Genomic DNA, 13,481 nt, shown 5'->3' on the forward strand with positions numbered 1-13,481 from the left:
GCTATCACCTTCTTTTGGTTAGGTTCACTTTCTCTTCTTCTCTCTTCCCAATCTATATATTTTCCTCTCCTGAATTTGCCCTACCTCTTGTATTCCAGCCAGGCCACACTCTTCCCCCTTGCTCTGACGCCAGCCCCATACTGCACAGCAGAGCACCAACTGGGCTTATCTCCTCAGCCACGTGCAGCTCAAAAGAGCCTTGTTCTCCTTCATCTCACCCAAACACAAAAGGCAGTCAAACAAACCATTAGGCTCAACTACTAACAAGCCTTTTTCTCCTAGGCTATGCCACCTGGCAACAGCATGGTGCTACCACCTTTTCTACTCAAATTGCTCCCTTTCTGCCCCTCCCCGCAAAGCTGTCCATGAGCAACAGTTGTCCACAGTCATCTTTCAAAGAGGGAAAGAAGCAGCAGCTACCAGCTAATTCAGCTCAGGTACCACAGGAAAGCACGTGGAAAAGCACACACGGAAAACTCCCTGAAACCTTGGAAGATGAAGGGCACAAGATCATCCCTGATGCCATGCCAACTGGACAGCATTTTGACTACACAACTGGGTGTGGGGGACATGCAGTCAGTATCACAGATTTTGCTGACCTCTCTTGAGCAAGAACGAGTAAAAGCACCGGAAGGATGGTCACACAGCAGTGCTAAGAAGGTAGGAAAGGACAGGAACAAACTGCCATCCCCTTGACTTCCCCTGGTTTTACTGAACATTCACCAGGAAGATCTAGAAGGAGAGGCTTATCCTGGTGATACTACTTAATTTGGAAGTGTGGAAAATAATGTAGAAGGGTGCGTTGGGGAAAGGGCAGGAAAATAAAATAGTTTGGGCCAAAGGAAAAAGGACAGACAGTGCCTCCAAGCAAAGATAATTCATCTTGAGCTATTCAGCACACTGGGACTGCTTGATAAAAAGCAACATACGCAAACACAGAGGCTCGCCTGACAGAGCGAGCCACAACCAATGGGAACTCCCAGACTGGGCAGGCATCTACAGTTTGAGGTGCAAGAGAGCACGCAAGTGCAAACTACATGGTGTCCAGAGCGTGCAGTGCCTGCTCCATCCAGTTAGGCTGCTCTGTTGGCACATTTGATTAAAGGAAAGGCAGAACAGCACAGAAGAAATAAAATGGTTTAGAAAGGTCAAGATTAGCTAACATGGGTCACTTACCTAAACAGTGACATCGCTAACGGGATGAGGAGGTCTCCAAAGGCTCCAAACACTAAGGAAAGAGAGGGATCGAGCAAGAGAATGACCCAAAGGAAGGAATTAAATCCATTACAGGAAGCTGGGGACATAACAAGACCAATTCATCCCAGAGATCAGGGGAGGTTCTCTGCAATGGATTTGCCACCATGCAGGAGAAGCATGCCAAACAGAGAGGTCTGTCCAACAGTTAAACCATTTCTCAGGTGGCATAGTGGAAGCCCTGTCTGCTGTGGACTTTTTGAGATTAGACAGGGTAAGTTGCAGAGAACACATCTCTCCAGGTTCTTCCATATTAGAGAGGAAACACACCAGAAGGGCTCCAGCCAGACCGAGCACCTCCAGCTTCTGTGATCAGAAAGAAAAAAAAAACCCAACACAAAACAAAGCCGAGCATAGAGGAAAAGCTGGATTCAAAACCAAGCAGCTAGTAAAAAAATAAAGCAGCAGCAAGGCAAAGGGACATTTCCACAGTCCTCTAAACTACTAAGACAGCCAATCTAAGCCATACATAACAGGAAGAAAAAAACAACATTGTTTATTTATGACTTTCAAGTCCTCAAAGGAAAGTTGTCTTGGGAGACAGGTATTCCAGTGTATTTCCACACGTTATGGAAGAAAACTAGAGGACACGGAGGAATAAAACAGTCCCACCCACACTCCATAATGCCAAGGGACCTAAAAACCTATCCTGAAAAATCATCCCATCTTCCATGACGGAATAGTACATTCTCCACGCTGTGCAAACAAAATACCCACAAAAGCCTTGGCTATGCTGGCTTCTGCCCAGCCAAGCCCCAATCTCCAGTGTCCAGCTGGGACTTTGAAATACACCCCCCCCTCAGAAACCAAAGGACCACGACATACACTCGCACGTTCTTGCTATCGCTGGTCTGACTGGCAGCTATCTTCCTCGGAAAAATGTATCATATCCTAAGGGTCCCACACTGACACAAGAAATGCAAACTTAAAAAAACCCAAAACCAACAGCCCACAACCTTCTAAAGTTGGATTCTGTAGAAAAAGCAAAAAAATGTGCAGGATCTGCACTTTTTCCAGCGGGCCCCACATGTTTCCTGCAGTGCTGATCTGACAGGGTTATTTCCCGTACGAACAACCTGTGGGTCTGTCCAGGTTAAACTCTTACCCTCTGGCTTGCAAAGGGGACCTGACTTTTCCATCCCGATCAGGAAAGAAGCCTGACTGCTGCCGTACCGCACCGCCACGAACTAGCATCGGTCCACAGCCCGCTCACCGCCCTGCCAGGCGCTCAGTAATGTGCCTCTCAAAAGCTTTTGGCAAAGCATATGGTAGCATTTTATTATAGCGTAGCACGCAATCTGTATTTCTTGTATTTGCCTCAGCAGACAGCAATCACCCACTGTGTCCTTCCTGAGGGTTGCTGGGGGACACGGTATCTCCTTATTCCGTCTCCTTACTCCGCTTCCACACAACTTGCACGCACAAACACACGCCTGCAGAGCCTTGAGAGGAGACCGAAGCTTTGGGCTGCAGGGACGCAAGGTGTTAACGACAAAAGAAGCAAACCCAGTGGAAGTCCAAGGGGAAACTCAGCCCGGCTTCTCCACTCGAAGACGCCCTTGTCCCCGCACCCACAGGCGGTGAAGGCTCGGGGGCTGGGGGGGGGGGGGGGGACGACAGCCTGAAGGGAAGGGGAGAAAGAAGAAGGGAAGGGGAGAAAGAAGAAGGGAAGGGGAGAAAGAAGAAGGGAAGGGGAGAAAGAAGAAGGGAAGGGGAGAAAGAAGAAGGGAAGGGGAGAAAGAAGAAGGGAAGGGGAGAAAGAAGAAGGGAAGGGGAGAAAGAAGAAGGGAAGGGGAGAAAGAAGAAGGGAAGGGGAGAAAGAAGAAGGGAAGGGGAGAAAGAAGAAGGGAAGGGGAGAAAGAAGAAGGGAAGGGGAGAAAGAAGAAGGGAAGGGGAGAAAGAAGAAGGGAAGGGGAGAAAGAAGAAGGGAAGGGGAGAAAGAAGAAGGGAAGGGGAGAAAGAAGAAGGGAAGGGGAGAAAGAAGAAGGGAAGGGGAGAAAGAAGAAGGGAAGGGGAGAAAGAAGAAGGGAAGGGGAGAAAGAAGAAGGGAAGGGAAGGGAAGGGAAGGGAATGTCCGGCCACCAGACGCCGCGGGCCCACAGAGCGCGGCCACCTACCCCCGCCCCACACACCGGCCCGGCCCCGCTGCCCTGAGCCTCCCGGACCCGAAAAGCCGGGCTCCCGGACGTACCCCCGCCGCATAGCTGGGTTCCACCGGTTCCACCAGCACCACCACCACCGCTGCTGCTGCTGCTCTTCACGGCGGAGGAGCGCCCGCCGCCGTCCCCATGCCCGGAGCCGTGCCCGGCGCTGCGGCACCGCCTGAAGGACGCGCTCCCGCCGCCCGCGGGCGGGGCGGGGGGGGGGGGGGCGACATACACCACGTGATCCCGGCGCCTCTCTGCGCGGCAGGGGGCGCGCCTGCGCACTGCCGCCCCCTGAGGAGAAGGGCGGGAAGCCATGGCGGGCGGTTTGTGTCGCCCCTCGTCGTCGCCCGTCGCCCCGTCCCGGGAGCGGACAGTACCGGGTTCCTGGAGCCCAGCTCGGCTCCTTTCGCGGCCTTGAGGCCGTGCAGGCCACTTCGTGGGCCGCCCGGAGCCGCTGCGGCGGGTGGTGTTGCGCTGGGGACGGCGTTCCGTCCCCTCGGCGGTGTAATGGTTTTATGAGCCTCACGGTACTTTGTGTTTTCCTTAGAGTTGCGGTTGCCCGAGCTGGAAATCACGCCGGTCTCCCGTCTCAGCAATAAAACCGGGAACGTTTCCAGACCTATGATTCAGTGGAAGAGTTTGCAAGCCTTCTAAAAGGCCTAAGGGGATAGACATAAGAAACACAAACCTCAGGATCGCTGTCAGCGTCCTGGTTTGGGGCTCCTGACTCACGATCTCTGAGATGTGCTCTGCTGGGGTGAGTGAGAAGCCTTCCTACAAAGCGGAGGTTGCGGAGAGGCAACCCCTGCCGTGATGCTGGTACAAGGGAAGCAGCTGCATGCGCGTGGATGTCACTAGGATTTACAGCCTGCAGAGCTGGAGGGGCCCTGGGAGAAGGTGTGTGCTCCGCCAGGGATTCAGACTGGTACTAGCAGCTGATAACACCCTTATGCTCCCTGTTAACACATCATCCCTCCCTGGCACGGAGCATGCCCTCAGACTCCTGCTGAGACAGCTCTGTGCGCTCCGTGGGGAAGCCTGGGATGTAAAGAAATGATAATATACAGGAAGGTGAAAGCATGGGGTAACCTGGCTGGGGGCAAGAAAGGCCTGTGCTTCTTAGTGGTGGGCAACAGTGGGACTGGACCAGGATTTTTAAACTTAGCATTCAGGGAAAGCACTGGGCTTTCCATACCCTTACATGAATGAGACAAGTCAGTCTCGTTGTTACTGAGCTTTGAACTTTGGATGCTGTGGCTCCAATATTTACCTAGCTCATCCTTCCACTCACTGTCTCCAGGAGGCTGAGGGAGCCAGGCAGCCGTCCCAGTAGATGAGAGCAGTCATGTGGCCGCACTGATTTACATCCTCTCTGCAAAGCAGTGGGAACACGCCGTTCTCTGTCCACCCATTCTCCTCCTCCCTGCATCACCACCTGTGTGTGGAGGAGCCCCTTTGCCCAGGGCATACTCATCCTGAAAGCTTTTTCCTCACTTGCTCTGCTCTGCTAGCACAGAGGGGCAAAAAGGGTCAGCACCAGGGGATCCCTGGGGCATTGGGAAATGCCCAATCCACTCCACAGCCCACCACTGAAATCAAGAGGAGCTATGGTTCTATGAAGTTCACCCTCTCACTGGGGCATTATCTATAGGCAGAGGGACAACGGCCACTGTGAGGTTCCCACCTCCCCAGCAAGTGCTCCAGGGAGCGCACAGCACATTGTCCCTGTCCCTGGGAGCATGTCTGCCTGCTGGGAACAAAATAGGCAAAACATTCCTGCTGTTACCCCAGTCCCACAGCAGATCCCACAACCACCTCCGGATTGACAGCGCTGCAATTTTCGTGACAGTGCCTCCATCGGACCAAAACCCGCCCCTGCCCTCGCAGGCCACCCTCAGAGTATGTCTTCCAGATCGATCCTTCCCCCACTTTTCCCATTGCATCCTACCTTGCCATGGCCCCGGGCTTTCCTCCAGGCAGCGGTATCCCCTCCGAGCCTTCGCCCACAGGGGCAGCTGACCCGCTGGTCTCAGCTGCCCCATCCTCTGCCTCGCTGCCAGACACAACGCCGAAGGCAGGCAAGTTAGACATGGTGATCCTTGTATCCACGGCAGAGCGCCGCTGTAGATACTACACAGGGAGCAATTCCCTGTCCCAGCTTCTCCTGGGTGTCAGTGTCATCTGCAGCCCTGCCCTGCCTCATGGCCAGGCTCCACGGTGACAGCGGAGGCTAACCCCATGCTCCGAAGCCTCGGAGCGAAGCGTCTGAGAGGTTTGTGTCAATGGCTGTAACCTTTGTTATCTTCAGGGAACTTTTGGGAGGAGGGGAAAGATCTTCAGCTTTGCAAGGCAGCACCAGAAGTAATTAGTCTTTGTAATTATTAACTCCCAAGGCCTCACTGGCAGGGACGGAGGGTCCTCAGATTAGAAAGCTAGAACTTCCAGGATCCAACAAAGGCAGGAAGAAAGAGAAGTGATAATGCAGACAGGAAGCATTAAAAGAGGATGTGTTGGAGATGCTGAATCCCAGCCACCTGCAAAAATAACAGGTCGCAAGGTGAGAGTGGCATGTGCTCCCCCTCGCTCCCAGCCCCAAAGGAGAGGCAGAACTATTGAGGAAGCCTGGACAGACCCTGAGATTTCTCCATAACCAGGTGAATGGGCTGGCCCAGCAGAGCAAAACTCGGCACAAATCACTCCCAAGCTGAGGGTTATCATGCAAGCTGCCTTGAGGCAGGAAAAGCTGCTGCCTTCTCCATGCCCTTTGCACAAGGCTAGCTGTCCTCCAGGCAGTGTTGTGAAGTGTCCCAAAGTGTCCAACCCAGCAGCTGGTGAGACACAGACCCAGCTCCCACCTCTGGTTTAAAGAGACAACAAACCACCAGACAACCTTAAAGTCTAGTGCAGTTGGAAGCTCTAACCCAGCACCCTTGTCTCACACCATGGAAGTACCTTGCTCCCTCCCACGTTATTTCCCATTTACATTTCATGGAAGCTGAAAAAATCACTGACCTCTGGGTAATGAAGTGTCATAAAATCCACTTTGCCTCCTGCAAGTCTCCCAGAGTGGCACACACCTGTTGTGAAGGCCCTGACATGGTACCTCCCCACTGCCACAGGCATTTTTAGTCACATTTTTCCCCCCCATATCTTCCCCAGTTCCACTGCCTCTGCTCTGTCACTTGTACCTACTCACCCCCCTGGTTCTCTCATCCCTCCTGCAGATCCACCTTGCCAAGCTACTGACCTCCCTGACTCCTCACCTTTTGTTTCTCATCCTCCCATCTCCTCCAGGCAAAGAAGCATCTTGCTAATGCTTTCTGTGACCTCTTGAGAGTCAGGTCCCCTCAGGTCCCTTGCTCCCCACAGCTCTTTCACAAAGGAAAGGACCCCCCCAAGCCTTCCTCTGGGTTTCTCAGATGCAGGGATACACTTGTGGCACCCCGTTGGGTCCTCTGACCCACTGGTGATGTCCTCTCAGCCCAGGCTACGTGGAGGCAGACACTAATGCAGATGTACTGAGCAACTGGGGAACCACCAGAGCAAAGCAGGGGTTCCCTTTTGGTGGGATCTGTTTCTGGTGGTCCTAACTGCCTCCTGTAGACAGCAAGTTCTCTGCCTCCATATCATCCTGATCCTTCATATTCCCTCCTGGAGTGCCCACACCTTCCTCTGAATGGGTCACAAATGAAGAGCAGGACTCAAAATCCTGAGTTTGGGTCAAACAAAGTGCAAGACCAACCTGCAGAGCAAAAGCAGCTCTCAGCTAGGACACCCTGCCCAGCACAGATGCTTCCCAGTCACGGGAGAGGGCTGAAGCCTCCTCTGGGTTGCCTTGTCTGCTTGTGGATTCAAATCCTACTACAATTTAAAAAAAAAACAAAAAAAAAACCCAAAAAAAAAGTAGAAAAAAACAGACACAGGCTGGGAAGGGAAGGAGAAACAGGGATTATTGTAGAGCTTGGAAAGGACTACACCCCTGACCTAGCAAACCCAGACCGGATGTTATTGCCATGAAAATGAGAATGAAAACAAATGGCCTAAAACTCCAGGCTTCATCCACCCACTCGCTCCCCTCCCTCTCGCCTGTCTCGGCCAGCTGTGCGGCATGTTTTCTCAACTGCCTGTAAGGGCTTCAGCAACGGCCCTCTGGGATCTCTGGGTCTAAGATCTCCGATTTCATGGAGATTGATCACCCAAGAAAGTGCAGACCTTGTTCCAGGGCAACAGGGTTGAAAAGAAAAGACTGAAAAAGCGTAATGCTCAGCCCCTGACTGAGAGCCAGAAGAGCAGAGCTGGGGACTAGCCTGGGGCAGCAGTGCTGTATTGCTCAGACGGATGCTGCTAAGAGAAGGCACATCGTGGCACTGAGCAGAGACGCACCAGAGACACTGCTGGTCCTGCTGGTCCTCAGCTGCAGACAGCTGACAGAGAGCAACCTCACGCTCGGCAGCATCATTCGAAGGAAGGGTTCAGCCTGAACCCAGGGGAAGAGACACCAGATGGAAAAGGAGGAAGAGAAGCTGGGAAACCCGGAGAGAAAGGAGGACTGTCCCTCAGCTTTTTAGGAAGGTTTCTCTTTCTGCTGGCTGATTTGGTCGCTGTTTATCCAACCAGAAACTTCTCAGTCCTGCATCCTTCCCACAACATCTGCAAGGAGGCAGCAGGCAGTCCCTAGAAATGACTTGCAGGACCAACACATTTGGTCCTCCCTTTGGAATGTAATCCCCCATCGTGGTGGCTAAGGCAGGAAAAGGAGGACCTCACTAAGGACTCTCCCCTCCTTTTCATGTCTGTAGAAACCAAACTGTGCAACACCAGAGGAAAAGGGAGAGATTTGTCCCCCTCCAGGCCCCTGAAAAATAAAACGCAGAGGGTCAGACAGAGATTGGCACTCGGATTTGCAGGGAGATACAGAGCTTGGCCCTGAAACCACAAAGCAATAGAGGGATGTCGTGCTGGTATACTGCTGATCTCTCCTGGGCAAAGACATACCTATAAGTGTCAGGCAGTGATGGCAAAAAAAGGCTATGAGGTACAGTCAGTCTGTCCACATACTGAGCATTTGTCCAGGATTCCCAGACATCTTGCGGCTTGGTCTGTGCCATCCCAAATGCCTGCTTATGCACACATATGCCAACTCCGCCTCACAGGCAGTAGGGAGCCTAGTGCTACCAGATGGCTCTTGGTTTGCCACAGAGCTGGAAAAAAACCCCAACAAAGACACTTGTAAAAAGCAGTAGGGCTGGCAGGGACGTGGCTTCTTCCACTAGAGCAGCAAGTTACCCCCTCCCTATGTCAGAACAGCACAAAGTCCTCGAAGAAAGCAATTACCACACTGAGCTCGAGTGCTACACGGGGGGCAGGCATCACCCTTAGTGTGCCCCCAACTCTCAGGGCCCCCCCCCAGGATGGCGCAGAATCCGTGAAGAATTCTACAACATAAGGGAAAGAAGTCTGGGTGTCCTCACAAAAACACTGAGGGTCACTGCATCCTCTTCAAACATTCGCAGCCAGCTCAAACCTCAGCGTAAATCCTGTCTGTGCAAAACAGCACCTCCTGAGATACTTTCCACTTTCTTTTTCTCTTTTTTTTTTTTAATTACACCAGATTCCAGGGAAGAATGTCAGTTTGAGAGACACCCCTGATGCCAGCTGCCTCTGTGTCTATCCCAGCACTGAAACTGGAGAAGGGAAAGGGATTTCTCAAGCTTTGGCACCCATGGTGTACTTCTGAGAAAAGCACTTGTTATTCTACGGGAGACATCAAGGAGGGCACGGTGCCTTTCCCAGACAGCTGCAGCTAACCCAGCACAGAGAGTGGCCCTTTGGGGTTCCCAAAGTGGGAATTCACTTCCCATCACAGTAACTCAATCTCGACATCTGTACAATGGAGAAAATGAGAATGATTCCAGGGCTGTGAGACTGAGGATGGAGGTCAGCACCTCCTTGCTTCCTCCTCTGCTTCTGTACAAGGCAGGCTTTTGGACCAGCATCTTCCTCAAGGCCTGCAAGGATTGAGGCCACAGGGACATGAAAAGAGATCCAAGCAGCGCTGCCACGCTGGTAGCCCCTCAGTTATTTACTTTCATATTAAATTCCACAAATATTTCATGCTGTCCTAGCAGCAGCTGTGAACCACACGAGCTGCCAGCTGAGCTGCTCTCAGAGGAGGGCAGCAGAGTCCCCCAGATGCCAGCACATCCTCCCACAAAGAGCAGGACACTGGAGGTTTTGCTGTTTCATCTTAGAGTCCCCAAGAGCACCCAAAACACTCCAGACAGATTCAGCAAATGTCTCATCTGAACCATTTTTGTCCCTCTGCGACATGTGGGGATGAGGGCTCAGGCACTGAGACCCTCAAGAACTGTCTCAGCCTGCCTGTCCACGAATTCCTTCTCTCTGGATACCTCCCCAGTGGGGAGGACCAAAGCGTGGAGCTGCGCCTTTGCGTGGACAACCTTGCCTTCAGAGAGGGTCCATCCCTGTGCTCTCCCAGCTCTTACCCCCATTCACAGGGCTCTTTGGTGTTTCAAGACATTGTCACGATCCTGAATCACTTGGGGACTCTGTCCCAGCCCTGTGATCCTGGCCATAAAAAGGGCCTTTTGGGAGCAGCCACAACCTAGGAGCAAAGTTTCAGGGACCTCATAGCAAGCCCAGCCCCAAAACAGAGCAGAAAACACAGTAAGTACACCTCTGAGGGACAAGACTGTCCTGGATCCTCAGCAAAACATGGCACACCACCTCCTGTCCCAGACAGATGCCACTTACACAGGGGCAGCTACACCAGGGTCTGAAACAGCACCCCTGCCTCGCTGCCTGCCCAGGGCAAGGCTTCAGAAAGGGAGGACAGCTGGGGTGCTTTGGTCCTAGTGGATGCTCCTCTTTCCCCCTGAGCTAGCAGGTGCTGCTCATGACAAGAGGCACAAAGCTACGTGCTCCTTTAGTCAGTACGATGAGTTTGCTGTGGTTGGGCCAGCGAGGCAACCCCCTACTCACTTGCCTCTGGCCGCTGCTGAGAGCCCTTATCTAGCTCCACACCTCGAATGTGAGGCTCTCCCAGTGGCCCTCCATGTGCCCCTGCTTCTCCTGCCAGGTCCTTATCTCACGCGGCAGAACCACCACGCTGCCTGTTCTCTTCTGCGTTGCCCTCCCACCCACCCAGAGAACGTCACCCCTGGTAGGGGGGCTGCAGGGCCAGGGAGCTGCAGCACACCCAGGGATGCAGAGTGTTCATGCAGGAAGGACTCTGGTAAGGCCAAGCGCTCCAGGTCCATCCCTCCCCCCTGTAATTATACCTGTTCTCCTAACACACAGTGTGGCAGCCTCCCAATTGCACAGCCAGGTGTTGTAACTTACTCCCACCAGATGTGTGCCCGTGTCCTTCTGCATATCACGCGATCCAATACAGAGCAGCTTCTACCCAGAGACTAGCAGAAGTCAGGAGATCTCCTTGGTTTTGGTGCCGGATAGAAGAAGCAAGGATTGTTCCTTCCATTTTTGTCGAAAAGGAATCAGGACCAGAGGTAATCCAACACACTACAGCCCACACCAGAATTAAAACCTCAGATGCTGGCACTGAGTCCTGTGTTTTAAACTATCATCTCCCCACCGTTGACAGAAATTCCCAGGACTGCCCCAGAAACCCCACATTAGACAAATGCCAGGCAGCGTCTGCTTCAGAGAAGCAGTGACACAACACCCTCCCCTTGCCTAGGCTCAGCCACACAGGAAGGAGAAACCTACAGTTTGGACAAAATTAATCCCCGCTGCTGATGCTAAACAAGTGTCAAAGACACAGGCACATAGACCAGCACAAGAGAAAGTAGGTTATTACAAGAACTAGCTCTTCATTTAATTTCATTGGAGACTTTTGTGCCTGCTAGCTAGACAGAGCAGTGAAAAACCACACGTGGCAACCCCACAGAGCCTCACCAAGGAGTCTGGGTCTCCAGCTGCTCTTACCTGCAGGGATCAGACCTGTGCTCCCCCCCCACAGTGGCCCACAGCCGGCTAAAGGATGGAGGGTCAGAGCACACTTATTTATTTGGGCCAAGGTGGTGAGACAGGGGTACAGCTTGGCTTAAGGCTCAGAGCAGCTCCTTGTCTCCAGGTCACTGAATGCTGTGGCAGCTCAGCAAGAGCTGAATGGAGGAAATATAGGTGTTTAGGGGACAGATGCTACTACCTTGGACGAGACAAACAACTTCCCAAGGGATTGAGCAGAAAGGAGATGGAAAGACACGGGGGTCCTCCTGACGAGCTGTGGGCTATGCAAAGTCCTGTGCCTATGGGCACAGGGTTGCTGCCCAGGAGCCTGCTGACAGTGAAGGGTGCGTGCCACAGCAAGACTAATTTGGTAAGGAAGGATCTTGATTCAGAGCCTCATGGAAGGGGAGTGTCTTAAAAGACTTGACAGGAGAGATTGCCAGAGATGGTGGAAGAAAGAGAAGGATGGTCACCATTGCGGGACAACTTGGGAGCAGAAAAGGGACTGAGGACCCTGGAGAGACAGAGGCAACGAGTTCTCTGGCTTGGTGGAGGCTCAAGGACAAAGGCAAGGACCGGTGTTTCCCAAGGTGGCGTGCAAGAAAGAGCAGCGACAGCCTCCGAGCGCTGCTGGAGAAGCAAGTGGAAAAGAAAGTGAACACTTGGAAAGAGTCTTGGGGAGCCAGTGGTAGAGTGGAAGTCCCCAGCATCCAAACTACAGCTAGAAGAGATGGCAAACTCATCCAGGGCCAGCAGAGACAGCGAGAGAAACATCTGCTGAGAGCCAGGCAGGGCATGGGCCAGGTCTTTCACCAAGCTAAGGAGCTGGGAGTTTCCCCAGGGAAGAGAGGGCTGCGCAGCCCCCAAGGGTGACACATTTTACAGCCTTTGTGGAAAATTCCAGCCCTACTTAATCTCCTGGGGCTCCTGTAAGATTGTGACACAGAGAAAGGGACCAAACAGGAAAGAATTAGAGGAAAAATGCCTCTCTTCTGGCAGCCACCATGGCTGTGCCAGGAGTTCGCAGCAGCAGTTGCGGAGCAGCCAGCCCTGCCTCCCCCTCCTCCGGCCGCCTCTATAAACACGCAGGGCTTACTCAGAAGATTAGAAGGGAACGGGGCAAAAGACAACAGAGTCTCTTTTGTAATGAGGAAGGATTATGGCATCAAGTGACCGGCTGCAGCTCCCAAGTGGGTTTCAGGCTCCTTAGCACACCGTGTCTGTCAGGTTCAATCCCCCCCCATGAGCCAAGGGGGCACGAGGAGGCGGGCTGTGGCGTGGGCCACAAAGGACCCAGCAAGGACACGTGCAGGACCAAACCTCCACAGCCTCCAGCACAGCTCAGGACCCCATGACTGTAAGTATCTAGTCCTCCCAAAAGCAGAGAGATCCCTTCAAAGATCTGTCTTCCTGCCTATCCGTGACCTCGTCTCACTCCATCTGTCCGCTGTACCCGCTTGCTCTCCGTCTTTGCGATAGATGCTCGTGTCTGTTCGCCGTCGCGCGTGGCAGGTAATGCACCTGACGTGGGCTTGCTGTTGCAGAATCTTGCTTGCTGTGGACTCCCACAGTCCGATCAGCGTCGGTCGACCTTCAGGTGCAATGGTTAGTCTGGACGGATCAGGTAGGCGGAGGCAGGCAGCAGATCCCTGGGGAACAGGCTGTGCCGGCGCGGCGCAGGACACGGCTCTTTCTCCCCATACCGACTCCGGTGTGGCAGTGCCGGTGCTGTGGCGAGTCGCCTCCCACCACGTACCTCAACCCTGAGTGGTATTTTGAGCGTGCCAGCTGCCGAGCAGCATCCCGGGGCAGTCCTGCACAAGCTGGCAGGTGGGCAGGGAAGTGCCTTAATCATTCAGGGCTGGAGGAAAAAGCACTGGGAAAAACCCCAGATCCTGTGCCGGAGCAGAACTGCATAGAGGTGCGTGACATCCATTATTTACAAGGGCAAGAGCTGAAGTTTTCCTTCTTTGGTAAAGAGTGAATCCGTATTGGAATTATGCAACAAAGAATCTCTCTGAGTACTTTCAAGACCCAAAGCATAGAGAAAACAGCCAGCTCTCTGTAAGCAGCCCCCCAAAAATTTAT

The 13,481-nt window shown here is 53.1% G+C and overlaps 1 protein-coding gene across 13 annotated transcripts in view; it reads right to left on the minus strand.

The window, feature by feature from the left end:
- RAB3IL1 (RAB3A interacting protein like 1) overlaps positions 1-13,481 on the minus strand; it is a 31,607-nt gene that overhangs the window by 15,535 nt on the left and 2,591 nt on the right. For 4 of the 13 annotated variants that reach the window (XM_075048327.1, XM_075048326.1, XM_075048323.1 and 1 more), the window contains exons 1-2: positions 3,446-3,731; positions 1,177-1,228 (exon numbers count right to left, since the gene is read on the minus strand). The exons of 1 other annotated variant lie outside the window; for it this stretch is intronic. In XM_075048327.1, coding sequence (XP_074904428.1) covers positions 1,177-1,228; positions 3,446-3,716 — 323 coding nt within the window. In that variant the 5' untranslated portion in view covers positions 3,717-3,731. Of the gene's footprint in view, positions 1-1,176; positions 1,229-3,445; positions 4,009-5,349; positions 5,936-7,143; positions 7,340-13,481 lie in introns of those variants that run through there. 8 more of the 13 variants (XR_012653214.1, XM_075048325.1, XM_075048328.1 and 5 more) reach the window with 7 other exon arrangements.

The sequence above is a fragment of the Buteo buteo genome, chromosome 16 (genome assembly GCF_964188355.1).
Source record: "Buteo buteo chromosome 16, bButBut1.hap1.1, whole genome shotgun sequence".
In the NCBI taxonomy this organism is placed as follows: Eukaryota; Metazoa; Chordata; class Aves; order Accipitriformes; family Accipitridae; genus Buteo; species Buteo buteo.